The sequence below is a fragment of the Hipposideros armiger genome, unplaced genomic scaffold (assembly GCF_001890085.2).
Source record: "Hipposideros armiger isolate ML-2016 unplaced genomic scaffold, ASM189008v1 scaffold_151, whole genome shotgun sequence".
In the NCBI taxonomy this organism is placed as follows: domain Eukaryota; kingdom Metazoa; phylum Chordata; class Mammalia; order Chiroptera; family Hipposideridae; genus Hipposideros; species Hipposideros armiger.
In genome coordinates, this window is record NW_017731501.1 from 2,670,092 (window position 1) to 2,690,688 (window position 20,597).

Below are 20,597 nucleotides of genomic sequence, written 5' to 3' on the forward strand. Positions count from 1 at the left end.
CTTTGTCATAGTCCTCTCGTTCACATCACAGAAAGTCCAGGATGTTCCCTGCATGTGAGGATGAGGTGGTCACTATTCTGTTTATATTCTGCTGTCATGGACCATCTGGGAAATGGCCCCTGATTAGCTGCAGAACGATCAGTGCCATCTCAGAGCCAGGGTCACAAGTCAGAGTTAGACCTAGCTCACTTTTTTTTTTTTAAAGGCCTCAAAATTTGGTGCTCAAAAGTATTACAAAATGATGAAAGTTTTTGTGATAAAATAAATAAGCCAGCTTCTCACTATACTAGTCACAAAGTAAGCAAAGCCTATGTCCCCTTTTGGTCACCTGACTGATCTTTGTTTTGCATAGACAAAAACTAATGTCTTGATGATTGAAGATGGAATACAGCCATTTAGTGGTCTTTAGAGAAAAAAAATCATGAAAATGTCCCCACATCTCACACACATGGGATTATTACAAAAATGTTTTAAAAATGTTAAATCATAGAATACAGGAAGTCTAGTAGAATTCTGATTTTTTTTTCTCTTAAAGATATTTTATCTTTAAAAATGCATCTACTGTCTCAGCCCCTGATTGTTTGTTTATATTCTTCCCCCTTTTGGTTTTATATCATTAGGTATTATTATTTAACATCTTACTAATGATATTTAGTGGAATGAGGGAATGTGAATGTAGCCTGTTGAAAATATTAAATGGTTGACGGCAGCAGTACTTGACTTAAACAAATGACAATGCAAATTGAAAATTGAATGTCATGTCCAGGATGAAGTCAAGTGATTTTTAAAAGATAATTTATGTGGTCAAAGGGAAAAAGAAAAGACATGAGTCTCATAAATACAAGAGGTGATGATACAGATGTGGACGAGTGCAGATGAAAGGGGTGGGACAATGTTCGCTGGGCTGCAAGGTGGTTACGAAGCAGCCTAAAAAGGCAGCATAACTGAAAAATTATAATTTTATTGAACATTCACTATAAATTTAGTCCTTGCTAGGACTTAGGGAGTAGAACTAAATAGCAACCCAAAATTTGTCATGGTTCTTCATTGAGACTGCTTATACATATTTTGGGGGACAGGAGAGAAACAGAGAATGATATAAAACATCAGGTAAAATTAAGTAATAGACTATATTTGATACTAATGGTATATTCAGTAGAAATTTAGAGAAGTATGTTTAATCATCTGAGTTCAAGGAACTCATTTATACTAGGTCCAGTGAAAAGCCTGAGGTGTAATGATACAAAGGAAGGCATTTTACTGATGTGGGACGGAGGTCCCTGAGAGCTGGAGCTGACACCTAGGGAGTCATTAGCTTACATCTGGGGCAGAGTAGCTACTTCTTCCATCTCTTTCTCTAGTTTGCATGATCTCTAGCTTTGCTGTCATGGCCCAGCTGCTCTATTATCCTGCTCCACTTTGCAGAATGGTTCCTTCTCTTACTTTACCTCACAGTTTATGTGAACTTGCAGCTGGTGCACCTGCTGCAGGTTTACTGAGTCTCTCTGGCTCATCATTTAAATGAGGGGGGAGGGGAGAGAGAGAGAGAGAGAGAGAGAGAGAGAGGTGTCACTGGTCAGCCAATGTATTCTCTAGCCTTGAGTCAAGTCAGTCCAATTGGCTCCAGCCACGGGTTAGGATATGGGGTCACAAGGCACATAGGCTGCTCCTTTCAGGGGCTGAAGATAAGATGAGCAATGAAACTTGTCTGATTCAAATGGGGAGTTCATCGCAGATACAGCAATTGGAGGAGACTTTGTACAAAAAAGTGGCACTCTAGCAAACCCTTGAAGCAAGTGTGAGTTGAAGATAAAAGATAACAGAAGAGTATTTTGAGGGCAGTAAATTTCAGGAGCAAAGGCATAAGGACAGAAATATGTAGACATACATTATATGAATTATTACAGTTTTACTAACTTTGGTCATACTTTTATTAGAACACTTGGAGGTAAGAGAAATCATGGTGTTAGCCATGGAAAGGCAGACGAAGCATCAGCTTCAGGGCAAGAGACTATGTACAGAGTAGCTTACAGAGTATTAAAGAGAATGCAGAGGAAACATCCAGCTCTCTTATTAGAGACTACATGGTTGGTACACAGGAAATAACAGCTATTGATAATATATTTAGCGGTGGTGTTTTTCTTTTGAAAACTTGAAGAAATTCCAAAGGAGAGAAATGAAGTAATCAAAACAATGTTTAAAGAAAAAGGATAAAAATTAACATAGTGGAGTATATAATATATACTACGATCGACTTTTTGGTAAGTGTTTACATTAAAAATACATTAAATAGGTTTCTTTAACTGTGGTATTTTCATACAATTGAACATTATTCAATGCTAAAAAGACAAGGAGGAGCTTTAAAGGCATATTGTAAGTGAAAGAAACCAATCTGAAGGCCTACATGCTGTACCATTAGAGCATTGCACAGAATAGTTTCCCTGCCCTAAATAGCCACTGTGTTCCTTTGATTCTCGAGTCCTTTTCCCCCAATCCCTGGCAACCTCTGATCTTTTTACTATCTCCATAGTTTTGCCTTTAAACAAATGTCACATGTTTTGAACTGTTCTTTCCACTCAGTTTTTCTGGGAATATAAAACTTCTCTAAAAATAGTCTATTGATTAAATAACTTCCTTTTATGTGCACAGCGTTGTGCTAAGTGACTTTAAAAAAATAGTGCTTACAAGACTCTTGGGAGGCAAGGCTGAGACAAACAAACAACTCCATGGACGATGACAATCCACATATGATCAAGTATGAAAATGACCAGTACGGGCTATATATGCTGCAGATATATCATTTCAAACAGTATGAAGTTAATGGCAGCAGGAGTTGTTATAGATGAATTCACAGTGAAGGTGAGACCCAAATGAGACCTTGAGGCATGGGGGAGTTAATTTCTGGAAGGGAAACTGGAGGATCAAAGGTCAAATTATGCAGAAGCAAATTCAGGAGAAAAGTGAGGTTGCAGCCATGACTACAGCGGAAGGTGCTTCTGTGTTAGAGGAGGATGGGAGATAAGGTTGGAAAGGAAGGGGAAGGTCAGATTATGGAAATTTTTGTTTGTCAGCCCAAGGAATCTCAGGAGTTAACCATTTAACACAGCTTAGTTGGTTACGAGCCTGCATTCTAGCCTGCGTTGCTTGTATTGAATCCTGTCTTGGCCACACTCTGACTTTGGGTATTTTAGGAAATCTCTCTGAGTCTCAGGTTCTTTATCTCTATAGAAAACAGTGACACCTACCTTGTAGAGGATTATAATAAATGAGTTCATATCTATAAAGTGCTTAGGCAAGTGCAGGCACAGAGTAGATGCTTGTTATTATCCACTCAAATATTAATTTGACAAATATTCAGTTAAAAACTTCTAAGAGGCTGGCATTACATGGGTGCAGGGAGAATGACAACCTTTCAGGAAATCACAGTGCATCAGGGAAAACATCTGGATAAATATACCCAAGAAGACCATAGACTTAAAAAGGTAGGTAAATTAAAGAAGTGATGAATATTACAGTTGTCCTTCATTTATCTATTTTCTTAAACTCATAGGAAAGAATTGATTTAACATTTATATTAAGAAGACATTTATAATGTTAGCAGCTGGGAGCCACTGGAGTGTTTTCTGGGCAATCTCAACAGTCAGAAAATTTTAAAAATAAACAACAAAACCCCATTTTGGTGGGCAAGTGAGGGTTTTTGGAGATCACTTTGCTTAAACATCACTTGTGGAATTCTATGTGATCTTTCCTGATTACAGCAGTCAGGACACAACAGCTTCTTAAACCCATGCTCCACCCTTTTACAATAGCCAGGCTGGTTTCTGCATAGTATGTACACAACAAGATGGGCACTGGCTTTTTGGGGGGAACCAGTTAATTTGCTGTGCTTGTTAATAACTGTTTTGGATTTTCCACAGTATCTCAAAATTATATCTTATTTCTGCAATAGAAATGTTAATGGATTGACCTGGAAGCGATATTGATCTCAAAGTCTTGCATATATATAAAAAACAACAACAAATAAAAGTCCTTCAATCCAGTGCAGGCTCTGAGTAGGTCATCTTTGTCCAGACAGGTCAAGTCAATACCTTGCTATACGTACCTTTTCAAAATAAATGAACCTCTTCAAAGAAATTAAAATCAATGTACAATTATCTGATTGGTACATGTATGTGGATATATTCATATTATTAATAAATTAACTGAACCGCAGACTGTGCACTGGGAACTCTATAAAGGTAAATATTTGAAGGCATCTAGGAAGTGATCAGATATGACTTTCAAACTAAGTAAGTAAAAGTTCTTGTAATGCTTTGTATGTACGAGTCATAGAAAGGGCCTTTTCATAAATTGTCTTTCTTCAGGGAAGATTGAAAATGAAAAATTTACCCAGGAGAAGGATTGCTGGGTCACACAGTAATTCTATTCTTAATTTTTTTGGGAACTTCCACACTGCCTTCCATAGCGGCTGCACCAATCTGCATTCCCACCAACAGTGTATGAGGGTTCCTCTCCAACACTTGTTATTATTTGTCTTGTTGATGATAGCCCATTTATCCGTAAAGATATATGTGCTCTGATATTCACTGAAGCTTTATTTATGGTGGCCAAGACATGGAAACAACCAAAGTATCTTTCAATAGATGATGATTTCATAAAGAAGATATAATATATATACGCAACGGACTACTACTCTGCCATAAGAAAAGATGAAATAATGCCATTTGCGACAACATGGATGAATCTTGAGATTATCATGCTAAGCGAAATAAGTCAGACAGAAAAAGTCAAGAACCATATGATTTCACTGATATGTGGAATATAAAACTGACAGCAACAAAGGAACAAGACAAACAAATAAAAAACCAAAAACTCATAGACACAGACAACAGTTTAGTGGTTACCAGAGGGTAAGGGGGAGGGAGGGGTGGTAAATGAGGGTAAAGGGGGTCAAATATATGGTGATGGAAGGAGAACTGACTCTGGGTGGTGAACACACAATGTGATGTATAGATGATATATTACAGAATTATACACTTGAAACTTATATAATTTTACTAACCATTGTCACCCCTATAAATTTTAATTAAAAAAGAAAGGAAAATGAAAAATTTATTTTTCTACTGATAAAAGGTCAATGTCAATTAAAATACTGAAATGCAAACTGCCCCATAGCCTGTACTGGCATTTCATAGGCACCTCTTCATGCTGCTGATAGCCATTCTTCCAAGGGATAAAGGGGTGACCAAAATGTGCACAAGACTTTTTGGAGGAAGACATTTCTAGCTTGTCAAATATCGTGGAAAGTTATGGTCATTGTAAGACTGGAGATAAACCAAGTGCCTGCATGAGCTGTTTGGTGTGTCTAATAAATGGATTGGTTTGAAACTATCTCGAGCATTTTGAGGAAGACACGGCTGAGGCTGCAGTGGAGCGCCATTCTGCCCTCTCCTGCCCCTGACTCACTGCTGTTCGCTCTCGCTGAGCAACAAGTTGGTCAGGGAGCCGCTCCGCAGCCATGGCTTTTGAAAATACTGGAAAGACACCCGTGGAACCAGAGGTGACGATTTGCCAAGTTAGAATTACTCTAACCAGCCTCAATGTAAAATCCTTGGAGAAGATGTGTGCTGACTTGCTCAGAGACGCAAAAGAAAAACATCTCAAAGTGAAAGAACCAGTTGGGATATCAACCAAGACTCTGAGAATCACCACAAGAGAAACTCCCTGTGGGGAAGGTTCTAAGGCTTAGGACCGGTTTCAGATGAGGATCCACATTGACTTGCACAGTCCTTCTGAGACTGTTGAGCAGATTACTTCATCAGTATTGAGCCCAGGAGTCGAGGTTGAAGTCACCATTGCAGATGCTTAAATCAACCTTTTTAATAAATTGACTATCAGTTGTTAACAAAACAAAACAAAAACTATCTCTTGAGCATCTGCTCTGTGCAAGATACTATGCTGGGTGGGGGAGGCAAAGATGAAATGGGAGGTTTATGCCCTTAAGGAACTCACAGCCTGATATGGAAGATAATTCATGAACAGAAATACATTGTGATAATCACTAAATGGCATAGAAGGATACAGCCACCATTGGCTATAGAGACCTGGGGAGATCACTCCAAGTGTAAGAGGTAAGATTTGAATTGGAACTTGTTAAAATAGAAATTATCACTTACCCATGTTGCTTGAAATATAATTGAGAAGCAAAGGAAATGTGTTTCATAGGTTCTGGTGATATATAATCAACTTGGTTTATGTACTTGGTAATAAATGAAATACCAATAGAATATTAAGAAACATATTTAGAAAATTATACTATGAATTCAAGATCTTTGCCACTTAAGAATAGCTTACTTTTATTTTTCATGAATTCCTTGATACCTGAAAGCTAATATGTTTCCTCTCAACAGCCCAGTCAACCACAGCCAACTTTTCATGGATTAGTTTACATTAGGTTTCAGAAAAAATGAGAGGTTATGTGCGGGCATACCCTAAATTCCTTCCTCATAAAAAAAGCAGGCGAGCAGAGACCATATACTAAGAAAAGTGAAGCAAGTGAGTATTCATAAGCCATTAGTATAAAAACAATGAAATTCATTTTCTGAGCGCGAAAGAGAAGAAAGAATCTGGAATGTTGGCCAAAGCCCAGGCTGGCCAGATAAAGACAATTTTCAGATCCTGTGGAACCCTGTAAAACAGCTGGGGGTCTTTGCAGTTACAGAAAACGCTTTACTTAGAATAGATTCTACAGTTAGCTTTGGGAGTATTATGTGTATAGAGTAAAGCATTTTCTGATTTTTAAGAGACCTCATTTATTCATTTATTTACCCAAACATCAAGCAATTATATAATGCCAGGTACTGGGAATACAGAATTAAATGAAACAAAATTCTGTCTTTCCGGTACTTACAGTCTACTGGGTGAGATGACACTAAAACCGACCTGATTTATACTAAAACGTAGACATAAAATAGGGCAGAGTCTTCCAATGGAGAACTCTGAAATAGAGCAGTCTTATTTTTGTTTTTTCATCAGATCTCTTTGGATCTGTAGATATTGCAACATGGCTTAGAGAGGAATAGGTTGCTTTGGTAATTCTCTGAATAGAAGCAATGATGATCAGACTGATAAAAGGGGAATATCTTTGCATTTCAGTTTTCTTTTTCTTTTCTTTTCTTTCTTTTTTTTCCTGTAATTTGCATTTCCCTTCTCAGTGATCAAAGGCAGCCAGGAAAATTAATACCAAAAGGCACCATGTCTGGGCTTTGTTATTTAGTATGTTTACAAGGCGCTTGGAATGAAATTATGAAAACCCTGTTTTTTTTCCCCCTCTCACACATTTGTCACAAAGAAGTGTTTGATTTTTATGTTCTGCCTTACCAACTACAACATAAAGTTTGCAGAGACTACCAATCCATTATATGCTTCTGAAAGCTATCTTTCACAAATGTTTCAGGCTATAATCATTCACTATCTGGATTTTTAACATTTCTGGCCAACCAAATAACCCTGAGGCAGGAGAGAAAACATTCTAAGAAAAATGACCAAGAAATGCAACCAAAGTTAGAATCCAAAGTCATCTTTCTCAATGGTGCCCTTTATACATGTGTATGGGATAGAACTCTGAAGAACACCATTAATTAATTACCTGGTTGAGTTATTTGGCAGCTATGGAAGTAATAGGAGTAATGGAGGGAGGTGGCGGGGAGTTAAAGTTTTAGAACCCTGTTAACTCTAAATCATTAAGATCAAGCCAAAGGATCTTTGCGTTTAAAATTCATTGGTTACCATGTATTTACAGAATATCTACTATGTGCTAATCACTGTTTTAATTACAGGGACACAAAGACAATATTCCTGACCTAGAAAAGCTCACAGCCCAGAGAAGGGGACACATAGTGAAGCAAGATATTAGGACTGAAATATAACAAAAAACACAAAGTTTTTTAGGAGCACAGAATAATCAATGACTAAATCTGCCTGGGAAATAATTCATTAAGGAGGCCGTATTGTTGGATCTAATAAAACAAGCAGACTTTTCGACACAGAGAGAGCAAAAAAATTTGTCATTTTTGGCTAATGATAATGGTCTATTTTCCATGCAGCCTGACAAAATTTGCGAGGCATTCTGCAATTGAATTTTAGAATGAGAGATTTCATAGTGCTCCACATTACTACTTTTCAAATATACTCAGTCACATTTTAGTGACTAAAATGCAGTGCTGATTTTCTTAACACATTGTGGGCTGGTGACGCAGATTTGTGTATATACTTAAATGCCCCGTCCTCAATTTAAGTTACATGCTTCCTTGCAATAGAGAACACAAAGAACACATTCTAAAGCATAAAGATAGATATTTTTCTTTCCCATGTGACTGAATGCAATGAAACTGAATTCATTTAGGCTGAAGAGAAACATGGTCTCTCTCTCTTTCTCGCTCACTCTCTAGCTCTATATCTATGGTAGCATCTACATAGTTTTAAAGGCAGCTTCATGATCTAAGCAGAAGTAGAAAAATATAGAGTTTGGAGGTGTTCTGTAGCTGGATGCAATGGCTTAAGTATAACAACAACAACAAAACCTAACTTACACAAATAGAAAGAAGAGAAAATATTGGTAGGTATATCAGCGAGACTTCTTGCAGAAAACAATGACACATTGGGTAAATGGAGGGAAATTTAGTCACAGAACTATTTATAAAGGTGTAGGGAAACCATGAGTGCAAGATGAGAGAATGGTTGTCAGAACCTGGAAACTTGTGTGGAAGGGGTCACCTAAGAGAAGCCGACAGAGACTCCACAGGAGGACCCACTGGCCCCCCACCCTCAGCCTCTTGTCAGAGCTCCTTATTGGTGGAATGGGGAAGACATTTGAAAGTAGGACAGCTCATTGATTTTGCCTACATCAGTCAGCCTCCAGGCACAGAGCCAGGGAGGAGTAGGGTGGAGAGTGGATCTGAGGGGCAAAATGGACATATTCAGTCCAATAAGTGATACTACATCCAGATTTCAAATGGCCAGGTATGTCAAGCAGAAAAGTTTGACCTCCTCCTGTAGATAGAAGGGAGATAAAGAAAATGCTGAATCAGGAATTTATTTGATCAGGCTGTGCTTTTCGAAGATAACTCTGTTGATAGTGTAAAGAATGGACTGATATAATGACAGGTTAAGGCAGGGAAACCAGTCTGGACACTGTTACGAAAGTCCAGTGGAAAGTGGAGGGCTGCATTAAAGCAGTGACAAGGAGGATGGACAAGGGGTGATTAGAAGGCAGTGCTGACAAGATTGTGTGCAGGGAGTGAGGAAGTCCTGTTATTTTAGGGACTTGGGATACAGGGAGTCAGGAAGATAGGACAGAGGGTTTACATTTTCCAGGGGCTAATCTTGGTGAAAATCAAAGATGATCTGTTCACAAGAGACAATTTCAGTCTAATAGAGATAAGAATTGCTAATGGAAGTTTAAATACGAACAACTTTGCCTATACTGTAATAACTTCCATCTGAATTAACTCACCCAGAAGCTTTTGGAGAAAGTGTTATCTTTCTTCCACATGGACAGCTGCTTAGCTGTTAATTGGTGCCCTGAGGAAATGTTTAAGAACTTTTGGAGCAGACATGGGTGGCAGTAACACGGCTAGCTTCTATTTGGCTTGTACACATGGCGATTATGATAATAACTCATTATCATAAAATACAGCTACCATTTTCTAGGACCCACTTTGTGCCAAGCATTGTTGCCTTATCAGAGCAACTTCTTTACTTATGCTGTAGAAATGAAAAAGTGAGGAGGTTAAGTAACTTGCTCAAGGACACACGGGTAGGAAGCAGATGTGTTGGAGACTATGCCAATGACACTGGGCTCACTCCTTAGGGGCATATGGATGCTAGAAGCATAATAAAAGTTATATGAAAATATTATGTGTTGGATATACTGATACTGATGTGGCTAATCCTGTTTTTTTTTAATTAATTATTTTCTGTTTCAGATCCTGAGAATGCACATAACAGAGTTTCTTGAAAACAATTTTTTTTAAATTTGATTATTTTCCTGGGAAGCTTTCTGAATAAGCTGGGTCAAGCTATTCTCATTGAGAAGAGGGAACAGAGGATACTAACCTATTAGAATATTCTCAACTTGGGTTCGAGTTCCTGCAGGGCAAGGACCATGCCTTATGCACATAATTGCTTCCTTGATAAAACCCAATACGATGCCTCATACATGTTTCTGTTCCATAAGTATTTGTGGGATGAATGAACCAATGGGAGGCTGTTTCAGAATTGCTTCCCCTTGGAGTTTTTTTTTTTGTCATCACGAGGTGGGAGAAAAGCAGCAGAACCAATTCCACTAGGCTGCGTGTATATAGCAACATGGATCAGAACAGAAGAGGGCCACTTAAAGGACACATAGGGACAACCACACAAGTGCAATTCAAGAATTATTAATGGAATGTACCCAAAATGATTTCGTTTAGAGCTTCACAAAGCCTGGTGGACTTGGTTCCAGTTGGCTTGGATGAGAGGTCACACGGCTTAAAAATAGGCCTTCTTAATAAGGAACAATAAGCTACATTCATTTAGCAAGACAGAAAAAAATGACAGGCTTTAGGGGCGGGCATGAAGCTTAATCCTATTTAAGAGCTCAATTAACCCTCAGAAGACTGAGTGGGTCCTCTGACTTCATTGCCATTCCTCTGTCTAGCAGAGTTTAAAAATAAAGATTCATAAAGATAGGAATAAAGAGATTTGCATTTGTATATAAAACACTCAAATAGTTTAAATAGGACATAATAAAGTTTAGAAATACAAGAATTAGATTGCTTAGACTGTTATGGTCCTTTAAAACTTTTGGAATAAGTCATATTCTCTTTTGAGTTGTCAAACTGATACCATTAGTAATAAAATATTCAAACATAAGCCTTTATCTTCACAGATAAATTCACTGATTTTTAAAATATATGTATTTTATTTCTTTATTATATTTATATTATCAAACAAAATTATATTTCCCCCTAAACAAATTAGCACATTCTCAATAAATCTAAATCAAAATCCATTGTGGAGTAATTTCTAATCATTCTAATATTTTAATATATAGAAGCCAGGTTCTGCTCAAATCAGTCCATGCTAGGTTAAGCATCTGAGATGGGGCACCTGGGGGCCTGGAACCTGGGTAGGTCATATACCTAAGGTACCAAAAAAATGTATACAAGTGGGCACTTTGGTCAATGTTGCTCAAGCAGTAGTTTGCCATAATCAGAAGTGTCTGGATGCTGATGGTAACCACTTTAAGCACCTCTTGTAATTGCAGAAGTCAGACATGACTTCTATTCATCTTTTGTTATTGGTATATATTGAGTATTATGGGGTCATCGGGAAAGTCATGACACATTTTTGCATTGAAAAACATAGAAAAATACATCATGACTTTCCAGACGACCCAATACAATTTTAATAGCTTTTTCCTTTCTTAAAATGTGTATAAATTTTTTGGCACCCTCTGTATATCAATTAGTGTATTCTACTTTTCACAGACCATCTTGTGGAACCTCTGTGAATGAAATTTATTAATGCTTTGCATTTGTACACCAGCAGTATAGACATAACCCAAAGAGCTCATTAAATAAAGAATGACAATCCCACTTTTTTTGTTTTTGTTGTTCCTGTGGAGAAAACTTCCAGGATTATTATAAAAAGTGATGGTTGCATTATATTTATGCTACCTGTTTAATTAGTTCTTTGTTGTGATAAAAATATCTTTAAAACATTTGAGAAGTTTGATTAAATGAAGTGCTTGTCCCTATCAAACTGCAGTCATTTAAGTGGCAGAGAGTGAAGATAACTGCTTCTCCATCCCCTCAAGCAATGACACTTCCATCCCTTTTTTCCCTTCCCCCCTGGCCAAGAATTCACATCCTAATTTCCTCCATGGGGTATGAATTTGCTGATATTCTAGAACTAGATGACAATATTGCTCTGTTACATACTTTGCTTAAATGCAGCTAACCTTGGGAATTGTAGAGAATGTCACAACTCAAGATAAAGCATGACTTTGGCTAAATTCCTTTTGCTGTATGATGCAAATACTCACTTAACCAGTTATTCCTTATCCTAACTGGATAACTAACACAATCTATTTAAGATAATAGAGACCAGGAACTATAATTTAAATCTGTTTAATATTTGCTACTAATCCCTGTAATACCACTGAATTGTTAAATTGAACAGTTTTCCTCTTGAACTGACACTTGATGTCAGTTCATTCTTTTCCTTGTATTCTGAGGAGTTATCTTTCAACATATTAAGAGTGAAGAAATCAGGCACAGCCTAACATGAGAGAAAAGTTCAACTATGGAAGGATACAAATCACAGAAACTTTTGTGTGAAAACTAGCAGTAAAAATAAGATCACTGAACTGTTGGGTTGTCGGAAAAGTCATGATGCATTTTTGAAACAAAAAACATAGAAAAAATACGTCATGACTTTTCCAACAACCCAATAGAAAGAGAACATTTCCTGTATAAAAACCATATCAGATAGACTCTAATGCTTTCAAGTCACTTGAAGTCAAGACATCTTTTACGTGATACTATACACATTTAATGTGGCACTTAAAAATCACAAATGTCTAAAACTTAACTGATGTTTCAAGTTTGGTTGCACACATTTACTCTGTTTTTTAGAAAACTATTGTTATTACACAGAAAATATGAGACAATATTGAGGAAGATCAACATATTTTGAAAAAACATATATATATATATATAATCCCACCAATTAAAGTCTAATTTTTCATATTTCCATGTTTCTCATCAGTCCTTATCCATTTTTCCTTAATACTGTTAAATAGTTATAATAATAGCATAGAGCATAGAAAAATACTATTTTTTCCAATACAATTATTCATATTGCTTTACAATTACACTATTGATAGTATAGCATCAGCTTTAAATAAGTAAAACTCTTTCTATGACTACTAAGTAAGCTACTTAAAATTAAAAAATAATCTTGATGATTATTAACAACCAATTGCCAAAGACCATTCTCCTACATTGAACAGCGTCTAACCCTTTTCTTAAAAAAAAAAATGTGGTTGCAGTTGCAACTTATTGTAAGGCTACAAGAAGCACACATCTTTTTCTAACCTGATATAATGCTGTATTAGAAAACCACATATTTTTCCTTACATTTTAGCAACACAATATATTTTTCAGTAATTCAACAATATTTACCCAGAGGTTGATGAGATTTACACATATTTGTATTTAATGAAATGTCTACATGAAGTTGAAATTTTATTCTAAAATAGATAGGATGGAAAACACAACCAAATTTCAACTTACCAGCCTTTTCCTTCTCTGAAATACCTGGAATAGCCTGAAAAGGAAAACAAAAGTCACAAAATTGTGGTATTATTAGAAAGAAACATCAAATAACATTATTAGGAGTAAAACGAAGTACTGTAAATGGAGCAAAATTAAACAGAACTTGGTCATAGAAAAATGGGAGGGCATAGGATCTGAATAGATATTTTTCCAAAGAAGACATTCAAATGGCCAACAGGTACATGAAAAGATGCTCAGTATCACTAATTATGAGGGAAATGCAAATCAAAACCACAATGAGATATCACCTCACACCTGTTAAAAAGGCTATTATAAAAAAGACAAGAAATAACAAGTGTTGGTGAGGATGTGGAGAAAAGGGAACCCTTATGTATTGTTGGTGGAAATGTAAATTGGTAAAACTACTATGGGAAACAGTATAAAGGTGCCTCAAAAATTTCTAAAAAATAAAAAAAATAACTACCATATGATCCAGCAATCCCACTTCAGGGTATATATGCGAAGGAAATGTAAAGAGAGTATCTAAGAGATATCTGCATTCCCATATTCAGATGTTCATTGCAACATTATTCATAAGAGCCAAGATATGAATGTGATATACAGAGGGTGCCAAAAAATGTATACACATTTTAAGAAAGGAAAACTGTATTAAAATTGTAATAGTCAATATACACATATACCGATAACAAAAGATGAATACAAATCACATTTGACTTCTGCAATTACAAGAGGTGCTCAAAGTGGTTACCATCAGAGTCCAGACACTTCTGATTACGATGAATTACTGCTTGAGCAACGTTGACCAAAGTGTCCACTTATATACATTTTTTTGGCACCCCTGATACACACACACACACACACACACACACACACACACACCCCTGAGGGCATTTTGCTAAGTGCAATAAGCCAGACAGAGAAAGACAAATACTGCATGCTATTTATATATGGAATTAAAAAAAAAAAGAAAGAAAATAAAGTGAAATTCACAGAATCAGAGAGTGGAAAAGTGAAAAGTGGTTACCAGGGCTTGGAGAAATAGTAAGAAGTTGGTAAAAGGGTCCAAACTTTCAGCTATAAGATGAATAAGATCTGAGGATCTAATGTAAAACACGGTGACTATAGTTCATAAATTGTAATATATTTATTACATATATTTATTACTTGATATTTGCTAAGAGAGCAGAACTTAAATGTTCTCACCAAAAAAAGTAAATGTGTGAGGTGATAGATGTTTTAAGTAGACATAAAGAATTATTTCACAATGTATACATATATCAAATTACCACAACGTACACTTTAAATATCTTACAATTTTATTTGTCAATTATACCTCAATAAAGCTCAAAAGAAAATGAAAATTGTGGAACTATCAGTAAAATTACTAGATCCAGCTACAATAATTGTAAATCATCAAGTAATTGTTTTCTTCTCTGAAGACAGACTCATCTTACCCTTAAAAGATATTGGCAATAAATGTGACTAAAACACTCTTTGAATTGGGGTAGAATTTTTGTAGTTCAATTACTTTGTCATACTTTGGAAGTCAGAAAAAGTAAATTGGTCAGTCTCTGGCATTTCAAATGTCTTCTCTGTCTCTGAAAGGCTTAGATTGATCCTTTATAAAGCAGGAAGATCACTCCTACCTGCTGAGAGGACTAATTGTAGTAGCCTCTATAAAGCGTACAAGGTCCTCAGGAAAAGGTAGTTGTTCTTCCTATTTGTTACTATGGGCAGTGGGTCAGAGAGGTTTACAAGTTCAATTCCCAGCAACAGATAACTATCACTATCATTATTTAAAAAATAAAGTTTAGAATGAGATGTTTACCCAAAACTTTAAAGTATACATGTCTAGTTCTACTCTTTGTAGATACTCTAAAACACATTTAGGAAGCTGAACTTCTGGTTCCCATTCATTTCAGTTATTCATGGATAAAATACAATTAGCATGAGACTATCATCTTGTACTGGAAACCTTTTATAAATCTTTTTGGCCGACTGGGATTCGATGCCTTCTGCCCCATGTCACTGACTACACAAGAGACATCCACAAGTGATGCCTCTCCCGCACTTCAGTGGAAAAGGTCCTTAGAATTGAGGTAAGAAAAATAGGCTCAAATGGGTAACTGATTTTGTTGCAGGTGTGTGTGTGTGTGTGTGTGTGTGTGTGTGTGAGAGAGAGAGAGAGAGAGAGAGAGAGAGAGAGAGAGAGAGAGAGAGAGTTTCAAGTGAAACTCTGTTATAGGTCAGCCTAAGGAAATAGCATCAATCTTCATTTCCAGAAATATCAAATATGAAGACATCAATATCTTTGTGAGACATTTATTACTGCTAACATCCTCATCTTTGGAATTTACAGGATTTGGAGATTGATGCAGTTTTTCAAAGAGAGAAATATCTTTCTATGGATAAAACATAGAGGAGGTTTAGTTTTGGCAAGACTGATCCATAGTGAAAGTGTATTTTGACTTAATCTTGATCTATGTTTAGTTGTTCACTTCTTGTTGTGTGGGTGTGAACATCAACTCTACATGTTGACAAAGATGCAACCATGAAGAGCCTATCAGGTGATTCCATGGCAGAGGGGAGCCTCACTCCCAGACAGCAGGGCATCAGGGGGACTGAATGGGCTTCAAGCATCTTCTCAGTGTTCGTTCATTTATAGCAGCATCACCTGCTTTTTCCTTTCCTTCTAGAAAAACTTCTCTGATTCTATACTCCAGGAAAGCTATTTTCTCCCTTTACAAGAAAGTTATCCTGCAGTTTTGGTGGTATTTGTTTACTTTTTATGTGTTTGTGTTTTTTGTTTTTGTTTTTTGGAAAGGATTTAAGAATGGAATTAAATCTATACTATGTGTTATATTTTAAGCCTAGCCCCTGGAGTTTTCTCCCTGACTGGAGACCAGGGCTTTTAAATTAGCTTTTCTCTTTTGTGACAGTAAATAAACAACAAAACAAAACAGAAACCCTTTCATTGAAAGACTGTAAAGGTTGGTGATAGGCCATTGGAGGATACTCGTGGAGATAGTTCCTCAGTACACAGTTAGCTAACACCGACTAGGTTCTTAGTATGTAAAAGGGTACAAACAACACACAGTGTTAAGCTTTCACCTGCACTAACTCACTCAATCTTTAGGACAGCCCATGAAGTCCTCGAAAGTAAAGTAGCATTTGTGAGGTCACAGTCTGTAATGGAAGATGGGATATCTGGCCCAATGGAATGCTGGTCCCTGAGGTCACTAACACTAATTTCAAAATACTAACTAGAGGATTTTGAAATGAAGGAGGAGAAAGGTTAGTAGAGGTCCCATGATAAGACCTTGACCTAGAACACAAAGTATCCATGCAGGAATATCTGTGTGAGACATTTAGAAATTATCTGAATTCTCTCTTCTTATAGCTAAGGCATTTAAGACAAATTGAATGCCTTGCTCCAAATCACAAGTTGACCAGAGACAGGCCTTTTCCGTATTTTATTCTATTTGATTACAAAGTATGTAACTGAGCATTGTATAAGTAAATGTTTAATAAAAATGTTAATCAATGAGCTGCACTACACAGCAAAAATATTTTAGCCTCCATATAGCCAATGGTAATACTTCATGTAGCCAATGTCAATTACTTTAAATTTCACCATGTTCTGCATGATTCTTGAATCGACCAAGGTTCACTTCATTAAATAACTACAATGACCATGTTATGATGTGGAACAAGGAAAGTCAAAGTTTAATGGAATTTTATAACTTCTTTTCAAAAGTGAAACAAGGTAGTCATTAAGATGCGCCTCAACTGATTTATCTTTGAATTTGAAGGAGAACTGCCTCTTTAGAATTCGGTTTATGAATAATTGATTAAATTTGTGAGGATTTCCCAGGGATGAAAGGTATTACATTTAAAAATGCTGACACTCAGTTTTTAATGAATTAAAGCTATTTGTTGATTCTTATTGCATGCCTTCATATTATCCTTCGTACAAAAACCTTTAGTAATATTTTATTCTTTGTGGAATTCACAATTCGACTGAAGAAGATACGTGAAAAGATAAAGAATAGTTTCATGCAGTGGAGGCTAAATGGAAGTGGTCAGCACCATCACTGGCGTGACATTAAAAGGAGTAAGAAGATAGATAATTAGGATGACCCAGGTGGAAATGGAACGGTTTTCTTGGGCCTTGAGCCTTTGGGAAGGAGGCGTTGTTGGTCAAGAGACTCTTTTTGCCTTTGACTTCTGAGAAGAGGCATGGCTAAATTGGGGTCCATGTCTTGAGGTTCTATAGTGTTATGTCTGTTGCTTGGAATGAAACATTTCATGCAAGCTGCCTGTATAGTCTGGTACAGAGTACGTGTTCATCAAACGCTTGTGGAATTAAAATACCAAATGCATATTTGTATGTGCAGTTTAAATAACATGTATGACTGTTGCTTATGAGAAAGCTCCCATAAAAAGCATATTTTTGAATTCATTAGGGGCTTTTGCTAATAGCTGCCATATGTTTCATTTGAACTGTATCCTCAGGAAGTGATTTAACATTTCTGGCAATAAAGCAATTAAATAGGATTTTCCTGCTAGCCATATGGGTTCGCTGTAACTTCATATTTTCTTCCCTCATTTCTCAATGGAACAAAGGAAAGTCTACTAATAACTTCCAAATGAGAGAAACAAAATAATTGAGAGCCTTTTGTGATTCTTCTCCATGATATTCAAATGATAGAATAAAAATCTTTTGTATACATATACTGACTCTCCAATAGTTCTCCACATGTAAAGATTTTCATTTAAGTTAATCTGTTAAGGTGTTATACAAATGAATTTTTTTAAAAAAAGAACATTAAAGAGAAGGCTTTTTAGTAAGAGGAGAGGAAACAATTTGCTTTTTCTTAATGAGGTCTTTAAAAGCTCTGTGTGGGAGCTTAAACTATGTGTGAGTCTGTTTGTATTTTTGGATGTAAAAAATGGTTGGGGAAATGCTGACATGCCTTGCGGAAATGTTGTAGACATATGTTGATTCTTTTGGTCTGCTGCTAGGATGGCTTTCTACGCTTACAGGAGGACCTCAGTTGGACACCTTTTTGGAACTTACACTAACTACGCAGAAGCTGCTAACATAAACAGTAACACAATAGATGTCATATCTGAATCCATTTTAATACAATGACAATTGAAACATTTCAATTGATCCAATATCTTCTTGATTTTAAGTGAAAACAGAGTATGATTTTCGTCTTTAATATGTCATTTTTATTAAAATGCCATGTCTCTCACTTATATAAATTAATTTGCTATTAGTTTTTTGGAATTAGGACCACAGGATATTACTGCTAAGAAGGCACTTTGAAAGTCAACCTCTTCAAACAATGGGCAGATATGACAGACTGAAAGATTTGACTTGTAGTTTCCATGAAGGGATTTTTTTTGGTCATTCATTAAAAAACAAAGTACTGCCACTGATTTTGTGCTTTCTTATAGCACATAGTAGTGCTTGTTTTTCATGTTTGTAAAATATCAGAGATGCTCACACAGGCATTTATGGAATACTCTGTTTTGTTTTATAGAAACTTTCTCCACTTGCCTTTTTAAAAATTGCAAGAATCACTGGCAGCATAACTTATTTCTTTCCCTTAAAAACATTCACTTTTGTTTGTACAAAAATATGTTACAGAAAGATTTCAAAATGGGTTCTTATGTCCTTAGAAATTTCAGGAAAACCTCCCTCGGTGATGGAACAGCCTCTGTCGCAGATGAGGGCACAAGAACCCATTGAGGGCACAATGGACAATAGGAAGAGTTTGGGGACTCATATTTTTTTTTTTTGGAAGACATGAAAGGCAACATAAAAGAAGAAAAGGTGCATTAGAAAATGGGTTTATTTCCATCTCTTTATTTAAAGATTTTTTGAACTCACTCCAGTCTGTGATATTGTTAGCCAGTCAATGATTTCTGTGTGCTTTCATTTGAACAAAGGAGCTCATTGAAAGACTGTGTCTGATTGGCAATCTAATATCTATTTTTGGTTTACAAAGTATTTCTTTAGCTTTGAGAGTCATCATTCTTTCATTGAAAATATAGGCTCTTTTTAGTGGAGATGATTTATATATCATTTAGTCCTTTTCCCCAAACTATAGCACTTCAATACCACCTTTACAATTTTTACTATATACATGTATCACATATACATTATTTTTTAATAATATTTTAAATATTAAATTTAAGTAAATTTCTTTGTTTGACTTGACTTTTTAAATACTAAAAATAAATGCATGGATTTATGGGTTTGAAATTTGGGTTATATTATTCATAATATACATTAAAATAAAGAACTACAATATTTAAACTGTTTCTCTCTGTATCAGCTGATGTATAATGTAATCATACTTTGTAATCATACTTTGGGAAACATTCATCTAATTTTTTCACTGTCATTTTACCTATGAGGATGTTGAGATCCAGAGAGATAAAGTGACTTGCCCAGTGTTACAGAGCTTTTGTTGGCCAAATGGGGATTAGACTAGAATCTGGGTCTTAGAACACTGTCTATTAGCCTATTATTCATAAGACTGATGAAGTCAAAAGGTCACCAAGGCTTTACCTCTCCTAGTGTTCATGATTCTAACTTAACTTAGTTTCTCAGCCATACAATGGAAAATAATGGAAATTCAGTTACAGAGGAAGAGATGATGTGCTGGTATGAGGACTGTCTCCCAGGTACACATACGCATATGCAACCAAAGTGAAATAATGTATGCATAATTACCTGAGAAACATAATTCATGTTGTGTATTCTCCTTATTTCCTAAAGGAATTTGACATGTCTTATTTGATAAAAGTTGTCAGCCATATTGAGGGACTTTTTTTTCTTTCAAGATTGCTGACTGTAGCAACTGTCTTTACAGGCTTACAGACCAAAATGATAGCTTCATCTATGTTCTATGGTGTAGAAATTTGGGGTCTTAGCTCAAATCAGTTGTATTAGTATTTGAACAAAGACAAAAATTGATTCTTAAGGGCTATTTTGATGCTGATCACAGGCTCATCTGTAGTCTACTTTTGAGCAAAGGGGATGACGCTCTACTGGATAGCAATGTAAGTTCAGCGGCTTCTGACCTTTAAGTTTTGTTTTTTTCTTCCAAACACTATCATTTACTGTATTTAAAGTTGGTGACTCTCTCTCTTTAACAAACTTTACAGAATATTTCATTCCAAGCTAACTTCACATAGTCAAACATTGAACTTAAGGCTGTTTATCTCCTGACAAAA

General features: G+C 36.0%; 1 protein-coding gene and 1 pseudogene across 2 annotated transcripts in view; one reads left to right on the forward strand and one right to left on the reverse strand.

Annotated features, from left to right (window-relative positions):
* DLC1 (DLC1 Rho GTPase activating protein) overlaps window positions 1-20,597 on the reverse strand; it is a 389,786-nt gene that overhangs the window by 182,218 nt on the left and 186,971 nt on the right. For both annotated transcript variants that reach the window (XM_019651001.1, XM_019651005.1), the window contains exon 5: window positions 13,341-13,374. In XM_019651001.1, the coding sequence (XP_019506546.1) occupies window positions 13,341-13,374 (34 nt within the window). The remainder of the gene's footprint in view (window positions 1-13,340; window positions 13,375-20,597) is intronic.
* Window positions 5,519-5,869, forward strand: LOC109387247 (40S ribosomal protein S20 pseudogene; annotated as a pseudogene).